Source organism: Phyllobates terribilis, unplaced genomic scaffold, assembly GCF_046119375.1.
Source record: "Phyllobates terribilis strain yellow unplaced genomic scaffold, ASM4611937v1 Scaffold_10__3_contigs__length_209671492, whole genome shotgun sequence".
Classification (NCBI taxonomy): Eukaryota; Metazoa; Chordata; class Amphibia; order Anura; family Dendrobatidae; genus Phyllobates; species Phyllobates terribilis.
In genome coordinates this window covers 1,375,000-1,393,839 of record NW_027362770.1, presented here as the reverse complement: position 1 = coordinate 1,393,839, position 18,840 = coordinate 1,375,000, and the positions used below count along the sequence as shown (strand labels likewise).

At 51.5% G+C, this 18,840-nt stretch overlaps 1 protein-coding gene across 2 annotated transcripts in view; it reads right to left on the bottom strand.

Moving 5' to 3' along the window:
- The window catches only part of LOC141164112 (mitochondrial fission regulator 2-like), a 57,387-nt gene that overhangs the window by 32,205 nt on the left and 6,342 nt on the right, over window positions 1–18,840 (bottom strand). The window contains exon 3 of one of the 2 annotated variants that reach the window (XM_073649263.1): window positions 5,160–5,258. In XM_073649263.1, the coding sequence (XP_073505364.1) occupies window positions 5,160–5,188 (29 nt within the window). In that variant the 5' untranslated portion in view covers window positions 5,189–5,258. Of the gene's footprint in view, window positions 1–5,159; window positions 5,259–18,840 lie in introns of those variants that run through there. The other variant, XM_073649264.1, reaches the window with a different exon arrangement.

The following is an 18,840-nucleotide window of genomic DNA, read 5'->3' as shown; positions in this document are numbered from 1 at the left end:
CTGGGAGAGAAGACCTCCGCGTCTCGATCCAACCTCCCAAAACTCAGTCTCTCAACCAGCCATCCCTGGGTGTCTTCTCCAGAGCCAATGCAAAGTGACCAAATCAAGATGGTCAAGTCTCGCCCGGAGACACGCCGCGCCGAGGGGCGTTGCTTCTACTGTGGCAGTATAGAGCATCTGATCCGTTCCTGCCCGGTGAGACAGGGAAACTCCAGTGTCTAGGACTGCTCGTCCTAGGCAAGAGTTCTTCCTCTCCGTCCTTGACTCTGTCCGTTTCTGTCACCAGTGGTGAGACCTGCTTCTTCTATACTGTCTATTTGGATTCCAGAGCCGCTGGGAATCTCATTCAACAGGCCGTTGTGGAGCATTATCAGATTCCTACCATACATCTGGCTGAACCTTTGGCGGTTTCCTCTGTGGATGGGAAGCTTATCCTGGAAACCATCTGGCTTGACACTGAGCCTGTAACTCTTCAGGTGGGAATGCTGCACTCGGAGAAGATCTCCTTTCATGTGCTGTCCTGTCTCTCTCATCTCCTCTTGCTTGGTCTGCCCTGGTTACAGAGACATGAGCCCGTCCTGAATTGGAGATCTGGTGAAGTGATCCGTTTGGGTCAGGAATGCCGGAACCAGACAGGACTCATGGTTCATCCTGCTTGACCCCCGTCTAATCCAGCTAACCTAACTGGCCTGCCGGCTCCCTACTGGTCCTATGTGGGCGTCTTTGACAAAAAGGAAGCGGAGACACTACCACCTCATAGGCCGTATGATTGCCCCATCGACCTAGTGCCTGGTGCTTCACCTCCCCGCGAGCGAATCTACCCCTTGTCTCTGGCCGAGACCCGTGCTATGTCTGAGTACATAGAGGAGAATCTTGCTAGGGGATTTATCCAGAAATCCACCTCTCCAGCTGGAACAGGATTCTTCTTTGTCGAGAAGAAAGACGGCTCTCTGCGTCCTTGTATCGACTACAGGGGTCTAAACCAGATTACCATCAAAATAAGTACTCCCTGCCTCTCATCTCGGAGCTGTCTGATCGCCTAAAAGGCGCAAAGATTTTCACCAAGCTCGATCTAGTCCGGATTCGCCAGGGAGACGAGTGGAAGACGGCATTCAACTCCCGGGACAGTCACTACGAATACCGCGTGATGCCCTTCGGTCTCTGTAATGCTCCAGCCGTCTTCCAGGAGCTAGTTAACGACATCTTCCGAGATCTCCTGTATTCCTGCGTGGTGGTGTACCTGGACGATATCTTGGTGTTCTCCACGGATCTGCCCTCACACCGGAGGGATGTTCGTCAGATTCTGCTGAGGCTCCGGAAGAATCGCCTGTATGCTAAATACAAGAAATGCCTCTTTGAGCAGACCTTCCTGCCGTTTCTGGGTTATATCATCTCCGAGACCGGACTGCGGATGGATCCAGAGACAGTGTCTGCCGTCTTAAAGTGGCCCCGACCGGAGGGGTTGAAGGCGATTCAACGGTTCCTGGGTTTCGCAAACTATTACCACCTCTTCATTCCTCATTTCTCCTCCCGGACTGCTCGCATCTCTGCGCGCACTCGTAAAGGAGCAAATCCCAGGAAATGGACTTCCGAGGAGGAGAAGACCTTCGTCTCCCTTAAACAAGCTTTCTCCTCCGCTCCTGTGCTATACCGTCTGGATTGCAACAAGCAGTTCTTCCTGGAGATTGATGCCTCCTCCTCTGGGGCCGAAGCAGTGCTCACCCAGAAATCCTCGTCCGGGCGAATGGTGACCTACGGCTTCTTCTCCAAGCTCTTCTCCTCGTCCGAACGCAACTACTCCATAGGAGATCGAGAACTGCTGGCCATCAAATTAGCGCTGGAGGAGTGGCGCTATTTGCTTGAGGGGGCTCTGCACCTGGTGGTCATCTACACTGACCGCAGTAATTGTCCACTGAGTTGTGTACCTAATCCTATCATGTGTAGTACAGTCTGCTGGGCTGTGTACGTAATCATATCATGTCATACATTCCACAAAGGCATGTACCCAGGGCCGGCGTCAGCACCCGGCGTACCCGGGCAAGTGCCGGGGCCCTGGAAAATCAGAAGGGCCCACCGCCCACTCACTGTCGGGGCCCACCGCCCACTCACTGTCAGGGCCCTGGCCACTTCCTCGGCACCTGTTCAGTGACGCAGGCGCTGCTTGATTGCCGGCACTCCCCCAGTCCCAGACATGGCCGCGTGCTGTGCGGCTGTGTCTGCTAGTAATGACACGGAAGGGTCGACGGCACTGCACCTTCAATTGTGCTTGTGTGTCGTTCCTGTCATTATTAGCAGACACTGCCGCACAGCGCGCGGCCATGTCTGGGGGAGTGCCGGCAATCAAGCACCGTCGGAGGTCCTGCACAGATGGGGGGGAGCGACCCGGACCCGACCGCAAGTGGGCCCCTCTGATGGTCCAGGGCCATGATGTCTGTGACACGCCGGGGGCCCTGCACTGCCCCATACCTGAGGATCTGCTGGACAGGACACTGGACCGGGGACAGGTGAGTGAAGCTTCCCCAATCCCCATATTAAAAATATTTGTAATGGGTCTGTGTGAGTGCATGTATGTGAATGTCAGTGTGTATAACGGTGTATATATATTTGTCTGTTTTATATATGTTTTTAAGAATTTGTGTAAAAATGTGTGTATGTCTGTATGTGTACATATCTGTGTACCGTGTGTGCGTGCGTGTGTCTGCGTACCGTGTGTGCATGCATATGTCTGCGTACCGTGTGTGCGTGCATATGTCTCCGTACCGTGTGTGCGTGCATATGTCTCCGTACCGTGTGTGCGTGCATATGTCTGCGTACCGTGTGTGCGTGCATATGTCTGTGTACCGTGTGTGCGTGCATATGTCTGCATACCGTGTGTGCGTGCATATGTCTGCGTACCGTGTGTGTGCATATGTCTGCGTACTGTGTGTGCGTGCATATGTCTGCGTACCGTGTGTGTGCGCGCATATGTCTGCGTACCGTGTGTGTGCGTGCATATGTCTCCGTACCGTGTGTGCGTGCATATGTCTGCGTACCGTGTGTGCGTGCATATGTCTCCGTACCGTGTGTGCGTGCATATGTCTGCGTACCGTGTGTGCGTGCATATGTCTGCGTACCGTGTGTGCGTGCATGTCTGCGTACCGTGTGTGCGTGCATATGTCTCCGTACCGTGTGTGCGTGCATATGTCTGTGTACCGTGTGTGCGTGCATATGTCTGTGTACCGTGTGTGCGTGCATATGTCTGCATACCGTGTGTGCGTGCATACGTCTGCGTACTGTGTGTGCGTGCATATGTCTGCGTACCGTGTGTGTGCGCGCATATGTCTGCGTACCGTGTGTGTGCGTGCATATGTCTCCGTACCGTGTGTGCGTGCATATGTCTGCGTACCGTGTGTGCGTGCATATGTCTCCGTACCGTGTGTGCGTGCATATGTCTGCGTACCGTGTGTGCGTGCATATGTCTGCGTACTGTGTGTGCGTGCATGTCTGCGTACCGTGTGTGCGTGCATATGTCTCCGTACCGTGTGTGCGTGCATATGTCTCCGTACCGTGTGTGCGTGCATATGTCTGCGTACCGTGTGTGCGTGCATATGTCTGCGTACTGTGTGTGCGTGCATGTCTGCGTACCGTGTGTGCGTGCATATGTCTCCGTACCGTGTGTGCGTGCATATGTCTGCATACCGTGTGTGCGTGCATATGTCTGCGTACCGTGTGTGTGCGTGCATATGTCTGCGTACCGTGTGTGTGCGCGCATATGTCTGCGTACCGTGTGTGTGCGTGCATATGTCTGCGTACCGTGCGTGCGTGCATGTCTGCGTACCGTGTGTGCGTGCATATGTCTCCGTACCGTGTGTGCGTGCATATGTCTGCGTACCGTGTGTGCGTGCATATGTCTGTGTACCGTGTGTGCGTGCATATGTCTGCATACCGTGTGTGCGTGCATATGTCTGCGTACCGTGTGTGTGCGTGCATATGTCTGCATACCGTGTGTGTGCGCGCATATGTCTGCGTACCGTGTGTGTGCGCATGTCTGCATATGTGAAGGATGAGGTGGCAGGCTGGGCCCTGTGTACTATATATATATTTCTCCCCCATATCTCTGCATCATGAATCGTGTATGTGTTAAAAGGGCCCACTGAGACTCTTTCGCCCGGGGCCCAGAAAAACCTGGAGCCGGCCCTGCATATACCTAATGTTATGTGTCATAAAGTTCATGTATCTAATCCTATCTTGTGAGATGCAGTCTGCAGAGCCATGTATCTAATCGTATCATCTGTGATATAACATTGTGGTCAAAAACTAAAGGTCTCTGGACTGTGATCCTAAACTTCATCCTCCTTTATCCTTTTGCAAACACTCAGAAGGAAGGGGGGGGTGTCAGACACATGGAGCAGATCCCCCATATTTACTGCAGTCATAATGCCAGTTAACACTACATTAGTTTTTTTTGGCAAATATCAGCAACTCTATCCCTACTACTTAATGGTTGGGAATATCAGAACTTTATTTTAGTTATTTTATACTATTAAAACACAAATTAAATATTAAAAAAAAAAAGTTAAAAAAACTTTAATACTTTACATTTTTCCGTGCATTGCATTGTAAAATCTGTCTGCAGTCCCAGCTCTTGAAAGCTGGTACCTGCATGCAAACCTTCATGTGACATAACAATACCACACTGGCCAGGACCTACCTGCTGTGCCATCATGCATGTGACGCTAAAACATAGGGCCACATTTTTATGTTGGTTGTTGAAACATTTCTTCACTGTGCGAAGCTGCATGTAGCCACCAATGGGTAAGTGTAGCATTATACTATGGCCATTTAAACCCCCTTCCCCGTGTAATGCATGTGCCAGCTCGGGCAACGTGGTTCTTTTGCTCAGACACAAAGGGGGTCCCTATTCTGCTAGCTATTGCAATTAATTTAGCTTATATAGTGACATTACGTATCTGGGGTACATTACAGTAAGTTATCCATGCCCCACTATTTAACAAAGTGCCAGAGCGGGCAAGATGTCACCACATTTTTTGCACAAATACACCCTGCTTCAAATTTATTTTTAATTTTTGGCACCAGAGAAACGGCATTGAAGGAACGATGAATTGCCCCCATAATTTTCTAGATGTTGGCATTAAAAGATAAAGCATTCATTACTATACCTGCATATCAATTTCTTCAAATAGCACATGAGGAAGACGACTTGCAATAGCACGTACAAAACTCCGTCTGCGGGTAAACCGTTCCCATACTGGCACTAGCTGGGAAAAAGAGAATAGAATTTTTCTTTTTAAAGGGCAAAAACAAACAATATTGAGATCATCAGTAGTCACTAAGATCAGAAATACAACCATGGCGGCTGACAATTATCAGTGCAGGGATTGTCCTATAAAAGGAAATTTCACGCCTATACAGTGGTGGCCAAAAGTATTGGCACCCCTGCAATTCTGTCAGATAATACTCAGTTTCTTCCTGAAAATGATTGCAATCACAAATTCTTTGGTATTATTCTCTTCATTTAATTTGTCTTCAATGAAAAAACACAAAAAGAATTGTCCTAAAGCCAAATTGGATATAATTCCACACCAAATCTAAAAAAGGGGGTGGACAAAAGTATTGGCACTGTTTGAAAAATCATGTGATGCTTCTCTAATTCGTGTAATTAACAGCACCTGTAACTTACCTGTGGCACCTAACAGGAGTTGACAATAACTAAATCACACTTGCAGCCAGTTAACATGGATTAAAGTTGACTCAACCTCTGTCCTGTGTCCTTGTGTGTACCACATTGAGCATGGAGAAAAGAAAGAAGACCAAAGAACTGTCTGAGGACTTGAGAAACCAAATTGTGAGGAAGCATGAGCAATCTCAAGGCTACAAGTCCATCTCCAAAGACCTGAATGTTCCTGTGTCTTCCGTGCGCAGTGTCATCAAGAAGTTTAAAGCCCATGGCACTGTGGCTAACCTCCCTAGGTGTGGACGGAATAGAAAGATTGACGAGAGATTTCAACGCAAGATTGTGCGGATGGTGGATAAAGAACCTCGACTAACATCCAAACAAGTTCAAGCTGCCCTGCAGTCTGAGGGTACAACAGTGTCAACCCGTACTATCCGTCGGCGTCTGAATGAAAACGGACTGTACTCAGGAAGACCCCACTTCTTACCCCGAGACATAAAAAGCCAGGCTGGAGTTTGCCAAAACTTACCTGAGAAAGCCTAAAACGTTTTGGAAGAATGTTTTCTGGTCAGATGAGACAAAATTAGAGGTTTTTGGGAAAAAGCATCAACATAGAGTGTACAGGGAAAAAAAAGAGACATTCAAAGAAAAGAACACGGTCCCTACAGTCAAACATGGCGGAGGTTCCCTGATGTTTTGGGTTGCTTTGCTGCCTCTGGCACTGGACTGCTTGACCGTCTGCATGGCATTATTAAGTCTGAAGACTACCAACAAATTTTGCAGCATAATGTAGGGCCCAGTGTGAGAAAGCTGGGTCTCCCTCAGAGGTCATGGGTCTTCCAGCAGGACAATGACCCAAAACACACTTCCAAAAGCACTATAAAATGGTTTGAGGGAAAGCATTGGAGACTTCTAAGGTGGCCAGCAATGAGTCCAGACCTGAATCCCATAGAACACCTGTCTAGAGATCTCAAAATGGCAGTTTGGAGAAGGCACCCTTCAAATATCAGGGACCTGGAGCAGTTTGCCAAAGAAGAATGGTCTACAATTCCAGCAGAGCATTGTAAGAAACTCATTGATGGTTACCGGAAGCGGCAGTTATTTTGGCTAAAGGTTGTGCAACCAAGTATTAGGCTGAGGGTGCCAATACTTTTGTCTGGCCCATTTTTGGAGTTTTGTGTGAAATGATCAATGATTTCATTTTTGCTTCATTCTCTTTTGTGTTTTTTCCTTGCAAGCAAATTAAATGAAGATAATAATACCAAAGAATTTGTGATTGCAATCATTTCAGGAAGAAACTGAGTATTATCTGACAGAATTGCACTGGTGCCAATACTTTTGGCCACCACTGTACAAGAATTCCCACTCCAGAAATTGTAGTTGTTTTTTTTTTATTATTTCACCCTTTTTTTAGTTATCAGTAATGTGCATCTTAAATACTTATTGATTGCTGTCTTCTGCCGTTTCCAGCGCTGCTCCAGTTCTCCCCTGTATCATGTGACTACAGTTCTCCCTTACTGGCTCACACCGCAGACCTTTAGTTCCTTTCTTAATGTAAGTCTATGAGAGCTTCACGCCGAACCTCAAACTTATATTGAGAAAGTGAGAGACAAAGAAACGCTGTGGTGATCCGGCTAGTGATATCTCCGTTCACATGAGACAGGAGAGTATCTGAGCGGTGCTGGAAACGGTAGAAGATGACAACCGGTAGGTAAATTAATGCGCACACTTTACTTATAACTAACAAGGGTGAAATATATGAAAAATAGAAAGCTGGAAATTAACTTTAAGAATGTCTGATTATTGGGGACCTACTGATCTTCAGAACAGGGGTCCAGTGACCCCTTCTCCTTCCATGGTGAGGAGGTTGAATAGAGTGGTGACTATGGAGATATTGCCCTGTACTCAGTCTCAAACACTGAAGGAAGTGGCTCTAATATGCTGGACAGTCTGAATGCATATGCCATCACTCATTAGTCCCTGTCTGAATGAGGCTCACAATCCAATTTCCCTGTCTCATACACACACTAGGGTGAATTCCATAGGATGACACTGTATCAGAATGGTTGTGGAGTGTGGGAGAAGAGCAGAGGAAGCTACAGACAGTCAGATATTTCCTGGGCAGCAGAGGACAATCAGGTGAACATCACACAAGTCACCAGCGCAGAGTCCTTCTTACGGATTGGCTCTTCACTTTGGCACATACAGGGTGCTCCCTGTCGCCTATAACATCTGACGCGCCCCCTGGGACATATTCCTTTTGAGGGGAATACCCGGCACCGGATCAGATGGGGGTTGTAGTCTCCGAGCGGCTGCGACCCGGCCCGTGCCCAGGGTGTCAAACTCAGGGTTGTGTGACAGTCCTACAGATGTTATGATGTTCTTCATGTCGACTACGCCACCCGTTGTGTTGCGGTCACTATGGCCGCCGCTGCCGCAGGGTCCGCTGAGGCTGATGGTGAGGTGCAGCTTGGTAGGATAACCCCCAACGGGAGGGGTATAGCCTCAGGGGGACAGGTGCAGAGGATGGGGGTTGTGGTGGTGCGAAGCAGACGGTTAATTAACGACAGAGTCGGGTTGTGCAGTTAAGGGTATTTTACTCACTGCTGATGTTCCTGGTCACTCCAGCTCCGAGTGACCACCCGAGCCGTGCTGCGTCCACCAGGTCCTGGATCCGGCCAACCCCCAAACAAGTCCGGAGCGTGGCCCTGAGCTCGCCCTCTGTCCTTTCTTCCGCCGTCCCCACCAGTGATCCACCTAGGTCCAGCTCCCTCGGGCCTTCTGTTGGGCAACCCTTGGCCTTAGGCTCCCTGACCCTCCATGTGGTATGCCTTCAGGGTGGATGTAGTGGGTGGCCGTGGCAGATGCTGCCCACAGCCTCCGGTCTCTGGCTAGGGATGTGTTTTCTACCCCCACCAGTTTGGGTTCCGGTACCCTTGTGCTGACTCCTCACCCGATGCTCTAATTTTGGGTTCTTGGGTCCCTTCTGTTTTCCCCCTCTGGGTCCTTCTTTTACTCCACTCTCTCTCTCTCTCTTCAGGGCTGCTCTTCCTTCAGCTGTTCCTGACAGGATGTTCTCTGCCTTCCTCCACCTGACAGACTTGTCTTCTGCAACTGACCCTGATCTTTGTTGGTGCCCTCCTTATATACCCCTCTATGTGTGAGCTCAGGTGACCAGCACCCAATGAGCTCCTAGCTCTACCCAGACTGCTCCCCCTATCTGCCCCTACACTACAGGGATATACCAACCCCCTCCCACTCCAGCCAGGGACAGACTCAGTCGTACCTGCACATTTCTAAGTGGGAGTACCGTCGGCCTGCCCCTCGGAAATGGGATGTATGTAGTGCATGCAGTCTAACTGAACTCAGTCCCACACTCCATCCTTACCCGGGAGTGGAATATCACACCTCTGGCTGAGGTGCAATACTCCTGTAGCAGCCGGATCCTCAGGGTGCTACACATCTATATGCCAGAAAAGCCACATGGTTGGGGGTTGTCTTCATGAGACCCTCGCCACCCCATGATGTACACTTAGTGATGGCTGACAGGCCTTTACCTAAGTTTAGTTATACACTTCCTAGAAAGCAAGCAGCAGCACGGGTCTATGCGTGTCTCTGGTTCTTTCTCAGATCTTCCCTTTCCATAGACTTTAAAAGACAGCTGTAATCAGATCCCTCAGTGAGCTATCAGTCTGTCTTGTTTTCACTGAGACAGATTTAAAGGGTTTATCCAGGACTAAATTATTTTGTTGCTATCAGCAGGTAGTTGCTAACTATCTGCTTGTTGTATCCGGCGCCGGCTCAAAGCAGTCACCGACCGCTCCTGTCGGCGATTCAGCTGCTCCAGGTCAACACAGCACCTCTTTTTCCGGGCTGCTATGTTGACTGTTGACGTCATGCTGATTGACAGCTGGATTCCCGCAGTTAGGCAGTGAGGAGCTGGCTGTCAGCACAGTGTGAGTAGTCAACAGAGCAGAGCGGAAGAGAAGCAGCTGCCGCAGAATTGGTCTGTGACCCCTTAGTAACTACCTGCCTGCTTGCTGTAAAAAAAATAATATAGTCCTGGATAATGCCTTTAACAGTATGATAACTTTAGGAGGAAGGGGGAGGAGATGAAGTGGCTCATAAGTGGAGAAAGAAGCACTTTTCTCTCAAATACATTACAAAGTTTCTTACACAGCTTATTGCCAGGGCAGTGGACCTGGTAAAGGGTTTTTGCTGTATTTTACATACAGTACAGACCAAAAGTGTGGACACACCTTCTCATTAAAATATTTTTCTGTATTTTCTTGACTATGAAAATTGTACATTCACACTGAAGGCATCAAAACTATGAATTAACACAAGTGGATTTATATACTTAACAAAAAAGTGTGAAACAACAGAAAATATCTTATATTCTAGTTTCTTCAAAGTAGCCACCTTTTTCCTTTGATGATTGCTTTGCACATGTGGCGCCCCTGAGGGTTTGGTCGCCACAGAGGTGCTGCATCTCACCCAGAGGTGTGGTGTCTCACTCTCAGGTAAGGAAGGAGTACAGCTCGGGACCCTAACACCTGCATCCAACACTACACTACTCCAGTACAGAGGGCAGGGCGAGATTGCTCCTAAGGGAGAGTGACTCGCCCCCTGGGCCGTGGGGCACTCGGATCCGGGCAACAGGGGAACGATGGGGGTAGTAGTGGCTACCCGGTTCCGTGGCTCAGGGTGGTCAGGCCAGTGATAGTCTGCTATGCACTATTGATAATGTCCGACTACGCCACCCGTGGATTGCCGTTATTAGGAACCGCCGCTGCATGCAGACCGCTGGGGCTGATGAGGTGTGCAGCTGGGGTAGTGTGACTCCCCACGGGAAGAGTGCGGCCCCAGGCAGTATAATGGATGGTGGGAGTGATGGTGGTGAGAGTCCCAGTACCGGTAGTGCTGGAGGCGCGAAGGAGCACACAGACAACAGGTTGCAGTCCAGGGTCTTTACTAGAACAGGTAAACTGACCCATAAACAGTCCCGGCTAGGAGGGGACCTGGATGTCTGAGAGCAATTGGGAAATTGGCCCTGGTCAGGGTGAGGGTGTAGGCCTACCGTGCTTTCTGCGCTCCTTCTGGCTATCTCCTCCTTATAGGGTAACAGCCCACGTTTCCGAGCTTTCCGTGTATTCTCGCCTGTATGGCCTGCGACGTGGGTTCCTTTCTGCTCCCGGCCTGGTACGGCTTTTCTGGTCCCTTCTGTTGTGGCAGGGCCTTCAGGCTTCTTAGGCCAAGGAACATACAGTCCCCTGCGGACTGGTTATCTGCTGGAGAATGTGGAATCCTCACAGCCTCAGACACCAAAGTCTGGTAAATTGAGTTCTTTATCTGCCAAGACAGGCTCACTTCGCCTCTTGTCTCTGGCTTGTGGCTCTCCTACCGCCACACTTCCTCTTAGGGTGCAATACAACTGTCCCTCTCTGCTCTGGGACGCTTCACCGTCCTGAGACAGGTCGTCCAGTTCTCCCTAACCCTGCCCCCAGTTCCAGCTTTTATAGGGGCAGCCGGCTCCCCCTACTGGCCTGAGACAGGAGGTATTGCATGCTAATGTTCCACTGACTAGAGAACCTCCCCCTTGCTCTCAGACACAGCTTTATTAGATTTTGTGGCATCCAGGCCAGGGTGACACATTCCCCCCTAGTAAAATTTAGTACTCCGGGACTAAACAATAAACAAAGATAATATACATGACTATAAAACATTAATAGACAAACGACGCACAGATTGAGTTCTTAAGGTCACAGTGTGGTCTGTGACCGGGTGTCCATATCACCAGCACAACGGGGAGCCTTAACCAGATGGGGGGGTCTGTCCTACCCCAAATCCTTTACAGTCTTAGTTCATTCCTGGGTTAGGCTCCGAACGCAGTCCATACATGGTCCCGGTTATAAAAAAGTCCATAACCTTTGAGTCCGTACGGTAACTGCAAGAAACTGAAATACACTATTAACAATCATGCAGGTAACTTGGCAAACATTTCAACATTTGGCAGCAAGGTTATTTACAGTTTTCTCCAGCGAGCGGGTATCTGCCCCTTTGTGCTCCTGGTTGACCTCCTTAACCCACTGTCTGGTGGTGGACTGACCTGACTTTCCCCACTAGCGTTAGGGGTACAGCTACCAGCTGGGTGTACAGGTAGGGCAGGCAGCTGTCTGCGGGCCCTTTGGCTTACCGCAGGCATGGCAGGCTCAATGTCAGCAGAGGGTTGACTCTCCTGGGCTGCTAGTACAGGCTCTTCTGCCTCTGGAACCGCTTGCTCCTCTTCACCTTCCGGCTCTGGTGTTGGTTGTTGCTGTGCCGGTTGCAGGAAATGCAGGACGGGTACCACTATGGCATCATTTATGCGAGTCCAGGACTGAGGGAACTCTCCGAGAACGGTGCTGATCATTTCTTCCTTGTCCTCTGCGGGTTCAAGGTCACTCTGATCCTCTTCTGCACTACGGAGTTGCTCGGGGCATCTTTTGAGGTGGTCTCTGGAGACGGTGCTAGTGGTTTCACCTCCGTCCTTGGTGATCACGCACACCTTCGGGTTGTCGTGATCAGACTGCAGTACGGTGTAGGGTTCCCTTTCCCACTGGTCGTCCAACTTATGTAGCCTTCTCTTCCGCTTCAGGACCTGCTCACCAGGTTCTAGGGGACCAGCAGGGGCGTGTTGGTTGAAGAGTCTTTCTTGCCGTTCTCTCACCTGGGCCAGGCTCCTCTCCACACTCTCCTGTACCTTCTTGTACTGCAGTTGCCTTTCCGTATCCCAGTCCGCATCCGGGGAGGTGTCCTCAGGCGTCAGGACTCCCATCTCCAGGTCTACGGGCAGCTTACCTGGTCTGGCTCGCATCAGGTAAGCCGGGGTGCAGTTGGTAGCATTCACCGGGATATGATTGTATAAGTCTATCAGGTCCGGCAGTTTTTCTGGCCACAGGCTGCGTTCCTCCAGGGGCAACGTCTTCAGGAGATCAATGACTATATTGTTCATTTTCTCACACATCCCGTTGGTTTGTGGGTGGTAAGGCGTTGTACGAATCTTCTTACAGCCATAGAGGTTGCAGAACTCCTGGAAGATTTCAGCTTCGAACGCTGGACCCTGGTCTGTCAGGACCTGTTCCGGATACCCGTGTGGACGGCAGAAGTATTGCTGGAAGGCTCTGGCCGCCATTTGGGCTGTCAAGTCTTTCACCGGGACTACCACTAGAAAACGGGAATAGTGGTCCACGATTGTCAGGGCATAGATGTATCCTGACCGGCTTGGAGCCAATTTGACGTGGTCCAGAGCTACCAGCTCAAGAGGCTGCGTGGTGATGATGGGCCTCAAGGGTGTCTTCTGGCTGGCACGGTCCTTCCTCCTTAGGTGACAAGGGCCACAGTCTCTGCACCACTTCTCTACAGCCCCTCTCATGCCGACCCAAAAGAACCATCCTCTTAGCAGGAACTCCAGTTTCTTCCAACCGAAGTGCCCCGCTCTGTCATGGTAAGCCCCCAGGACCATAGCTGCAACCCGCCTTGGGACCACGACTTGCCAGGTCAGCTAGTGCGTCCGGTGGTTGACAATCCTTCTGCACAGCTTGCCTTCATAGAGGAACAGCTTGCTCTTCTCTTTCCATAGCTGCTTGGCTTCCTCTGGAGCATCCGGATCTATGCGGGCATCTTCCTGGGTCAGCAGATCTTTCACCAGGCGGATGGCAGGGTCACTATCTTGGGTCTCGGCCCAGATGTGGTGAGGTAGGGGATTGATCATCATGGTTGTTAGATCCTCCTCCTTCACGCGGTGGGAGTATTGAGCGGCTCCATACCGGTGAAACGCGGGGAGTTCTACCTCCTCCAGCTCTTCTGGGTCTTCGTCACCTTCAGGTAAGTGAGGCATTCTCGATAGGGCATCAGCGTTGGCATTGGTTTTGCCTGCCCGATACTTGATCACGAAGTCGTAATTGGAGAGACGGGCCATCCACCGCTGTTCTAGGGCACCCAGTCTTGCATTGTCCAGGTGTGTTAACGGGTTGTTGTCCGTGTACACGGTGAACTTTGCAGAGGCCAGGTAATGCTTGAAGCGTTCCGTCACGGCCCACACCACGGGCAAGAATTCTAGCTTGAAGGAGCTGTAATTCTCCGGGTTCCTCTCGGTGGGCCTCAGCTTCCGGCTGGCGTACGCGATCACCCTTTCTCTGCCCTGTTGGTTTTGGGACAGTACGGCTCCCAGTCCCACATTACTGGCGTCTGTGTGGAGAATGAAAGGCTGGCCATAATCAGGGTAAGCCAGGATCTCATCCCCTGTGAGGGCAATCTTTAGCTGGAGGAAGGACTCCTCTTCTGGTTTATCCCACTTGAAGGGTGGCTTTTGACTTCTGGACTTAGACTGTCCAATCAGGAGGTCCTGCATAGGAGCTGCCATCTTAGTGAACCCGGGGATGAACCTTCGGTAGTAGCCTACCAACCCGAGAAACTGTCTCACCTCTTTGATATTCGAGGGGCTTGGCCAGCTCTTGATTGCCGTGACCTTGTCAGGGTCGGGGGCTACTCCTTCCGCACTTACCACGTGCCCTAGGTACTGGACCTTCGGTTTCAACAGGTGACACTTCGATGGTTTCACCTTCAGGCCATAGCCTGCCAGGGCTTCGAACACCTCGGCCAGGTGCTTTAGATGGCCCTCGTAGGTCTTCGAATAGACGATCACGTCGTCCAGGTAAAGGAGGACCGTCTTGAAGTTTCGGTGCCCTAGACAGCATTCCATCAGCCGCTGGAAGGTCCCTGGTGCGTTGCAGAGCCCGAAAGGCATACAGTTGAATTCGCTCAGTCCCATCGGGGTGGTGAAGGCGGTCTTCTCCTTGTCAGCCTCTGCCACAGGAACCTGCCAGTACCCGCTAGTAAGGTCCAAAGTAGAAAAGAAGTTAGCTGATTTTAGTGCGGCTAAAGACTCCTCTATTCTAGGCAGCGGGTATGTGTCTTTATGGGTGATACGGTTGATTTGTCTATAGTCTACGCACATTCTCATGGTGCCGTCTTTCTTTTTCACCAGAACCAAGGGGGCTGCCCAGGGGCTACAGCTATCTCTAATGACCCCAGTTTCTTTCATTTCTCTTAGCATACCCTTGGCATTCTGATAATGTGCAGAGGGTACAGGCCTGTGTCTCTCTTTTATTGGTGGGTGGCTCCCTGTGGGGATGTGGTGTTCTATCCCTTTTACTCTGCCGAAATCTAGCAGGTGCTTACTAAAGACTCTCTCGTACTCCTGTATCACCCGGTAGACTCCTTGTTTTTGGTGCAGGGGAGTGGAGTCAGCATCCACATGGAGTTTCTGGCACCAGTCCTCCTTTTGTTTCTGGGAGCCATTACCCTCCGCCTGTGGAGATGGAGGCAAGGGTTCCACGGCCCTGATAGCTTTGTGTTCCACAACAAACAGTTTGGCGAGTGTAGCGTACCTGGGTAAGTGTACTTCCCTCTCCCCAATGTTGAGGATGCGGACGGGCACCCTCCCATGACGGACATCAACCACCCCCCGGGCTGTCAAAATGGTGGGCCTGCTGTCCGAGTACACGGGTTCTACCATGGCTTGGTAGTCTCTACCTCTCAACCCGATTGCAGTCCGACACCAGATCATCATTTCACTTTTGGGAGGCATGGAAATTGGGAATGGGTCACTCATTCTTACGCTACCGATCTCACCACCAGATAGTTCTACCTGCTGCCGTCTCATCAGGGCTTTTATCTCCTTGTTGAGGACTCTCTGTTGGCTGGAACTAGCATTCACCGCCACCTGTTGTAGAATTACAATTACCTCTGAAAGACAATTTTCAATCACGTTAGTACCCACAGTTATTTTAGGGTGACTTTCACGACGGTCAATGTCCACAATAATCACTCCCTGTGCTGGTAGTTCAACTTTACCAATTTTAATGGTCATCTCCTTGAACCCCATCTGCGGCACGGGTAAGCCATTACTGGCGATGATGCTCAAGTTACTGTCTGGATACCGTGTGATATCAGCATCAGTCCAATACTGCTTAAAAAGTACATAAGGGATAGTGGTTACTTGCGACCCAGTATCCAGCAAGGCGCTCATAGGGATACCGTCCAGCACCACGGGTAAAACCGGGCGCCCCCCAAAGTACTTATCACGCCAATTATAAGGGCCTGGTGATCTTATGCCTGGGGGTCGGCCCTCTGCCCCAGGTTGGACCCGTTTAAATTACAGTACCTGGAAATGTGTCCGGGCTGGTTGCATCGACGGCAAATGGGCTGTCCATCCTCCGCGTAGCGGTCTGTGGGCCTCCCTCGGAACGACGGGATCCTCCTCTGTCGACACCACGGGACATCCTCCGGACTTGAAGCCAACTCAATGGGTCTTGACGGGTCCACTTGTAATGCCTGGACGGTCCTGGTCAATGCAGCAACGCTCCTGGTCAGCTCCTGGACTTGGTGGTGTAGATCCTTCGACGGGGCTTGGCTCAGGGCCTGTGCTTCAGCCCCCACGGAGTCCACAGAGGACGGCGCCGCCTCCTGGTGGTAGGTGAGAGCAGGGCGCCGGGGGTTTATAGCGCCACTGGTTGCAGGTTCACGGAGCACCCTTATGGCCCTGTCCTTAAATTGGGCAAAGGTCAGATCAGGGTTCTGAAAGAACATGAGGCGCAGTTGGGCCCTGTGGGCGCTAGACAGCAGACCTTCTATGAATTGTTCTGTTAGTAGCTTATCCGTTTCCTGCACACTGCCAGGGTCAGTTTGTTGGATAGCCCTCAAGGCTTCCTGCAGATTTAGGGCATAGTCTCTGATGCTGTCCTGTACCCGCTGCTTACATCCATAGAACCTCATTTTAATTTCAGCAGAGGTACGTGTGTCAAAGGTACCCCGCAGCCGGGCCAGAATACCCTTCACGGTCCTTTTCTCCTCAGTGGGTCATGATTTTACCTCCCTTTGGGCTGCGCCATTTAACTGCCCTGTTAGTATGCTGACCTTCTGTTCCTCTGTCAGGGGGTAAACTTGGAACAAACTGTACAGCCTTTCCTTAAAGTCAGTTAGGGCATGGGGCTCCCCTGAATACTTAGGCAGCCAGGCCGCTCCAGGAATGTAGGGCAGGGAAAATGGCATCACCGCTGCTGCAGCTGCGCTGGTGGTAGTGGGCGCCTCCGTGTCCGACATCTTCCTCCCCCCTAGTCAAGCGTGGCCTACCTTCCGACGATCCTCTTCTGTAGGCCGCGGCTCCGCTGGTGCTGCTCCGGACGAGGACTTTGCGTCGCGTCCTGGTGACGTCAGCGTCGCTCTCTCTCCCTTCCAGGACCTTGCGCAGCGTCGGTGCGTGGGGCGGAGCTTCAGGTCTCGCGCGGTTTGGACGTCCACGCCCCTCTTCTTCCCGCGCGGCGTCCTGAAGATGGCGTCCGATGGCGGGAAAACGGCTGAAGATGGCGGGAACCGATGGAAGATGCCGGGAGACGGTGTGGAAATGGTGGGAAACGGTTCCGGATGGCGGGAAACTTCACTCAGGTAAGTGCAAAGTCTTTTCTAGGCACGCAATACCCGTTTGTGGTGGGTTGGTTGCAATCCTGCCGACTACGCCAAAGCTGACTCGCCCCCTGGGCCGTGGGGCACTCGGATCCGGGCAACAGGGGAACGATGGGGGTAGTAGTGGCTACCCGGTTCCGTGGCTCAGGGTGGTCAGGCCAGTGATAGTCTGCTATGCACTATTGATAATGTCCGACTACGCCACCTGTGGATTGCCGTTATTAGGAACCACCGCTGCATGCAGACCGCTGGGGCTGATGAGGTGTGCAGCTGGGGTAGTGTGACTCCCCACGGGAAGAGTGCGGCCCCAGGCAGTATAATGGATGGTGGGAGTGATGGTGGTGAGAGTCCCAGTACCGGTAGTGCTGGAGGTGCGAAGGAGCACACAGACAACAGGTTGCAGTCCAGGGTCTTTACTAGAACAGGTAAACTGACCCATAAACAGTCCCGGCTAGGAGGGGACCTGGATGTCTGAGAGCAATTGGGAAATTGGCCCTGGTCAGGGTGAGGGTGTAGGCCTACCGTGCTTTCTGTGCTCCTTCTGGCTATCTCCTCCTTATAGGGTAACAGCCCACGTTTCCGAGCTTTCCGTGTATTCTCGCCTGTATCGCCTGCGACGTGGGTTCCTTTCTGTTCCCGGCCTGGTACGGCTTTTCTGGTCCCTTCTGTTGTGGCAGGGCATTCAGGCGTCTTAGGCCAAGGAACCTACAGTCCCCTGCGGACTGGTTATCTGCTGGAGAATGTGGAATCCTCACAGCCTCAGACACCAAAGTCTGGTAAATTGAGTTCTTTATCTGCCAAGACAGGCTCACTTCGCCTCTTGTCTCTGGCTTGTGGCTCTCCTACCGCCACACTTCCTCTTAGGGTGCAATACAACTGTCCCTCTCTGCTCTGGGATGCTTCTCAGTCCTGAGACAGGTCGTCCAGTTCTCCCTAACCCTGCCCCCAGTTCCAGCTTTTATAGGGGCAGCCGGCTCCCCCTACTGGCCTGAGACAGGAGGTATTGCATGCTAATGTTCCCTTGACTAGAGAACCTCCCCCTTGCTCTAAAGACACAGCTTTATTAGATTTTGTGGCATCCAGGCCAGGGTGACACAAGAGCACAGTCCCTGGTTCCTGGCTGGAGTGGGGGGGGACCACAGTAAGGGGGAACCATGTAGTGGGTGTGGGTGGAGGAAGCAGTTCAGTGGAGCACTGGAGAGATGATATAAGTACAGGAGCCATCTTGTGAAGCGAGGTTCAGTCAGAGGAGGAGAAGTGGAAGGAGCAGAGGCTCTGTAGGAGCTCTGCTCAGAAGGAGGGCCTGGGGAGAGGCCCAGGACTGAAAGGAAAGGAGAGGAGAGAGGTGCAGGAGAGAGGCTCCAGGAATAAGGAAAAGACCCCAGGGGTACGGCAGTGCTGGAGACCACCCGTACGCCCGAATCTATCAGGCGGTGGAGGGGTCAGGCCATACAAAGGGAACCGATCCCTCAACTAGCGGAGGACTCTATGCCTAACTAGAACCCGGAGGCTACAGTATTTTATGTCCTGTAGCCACAAGTCCATACCAGTCTCACCGAGAAGGTAGCCATATATGGAGAGGCTACCTCCGGGTGTGGCCGACAGCAAGCAGCCATGGGACCGCCCCAGAAAGGGGAGAGGAGAGAAGAAAACTGGGAGAC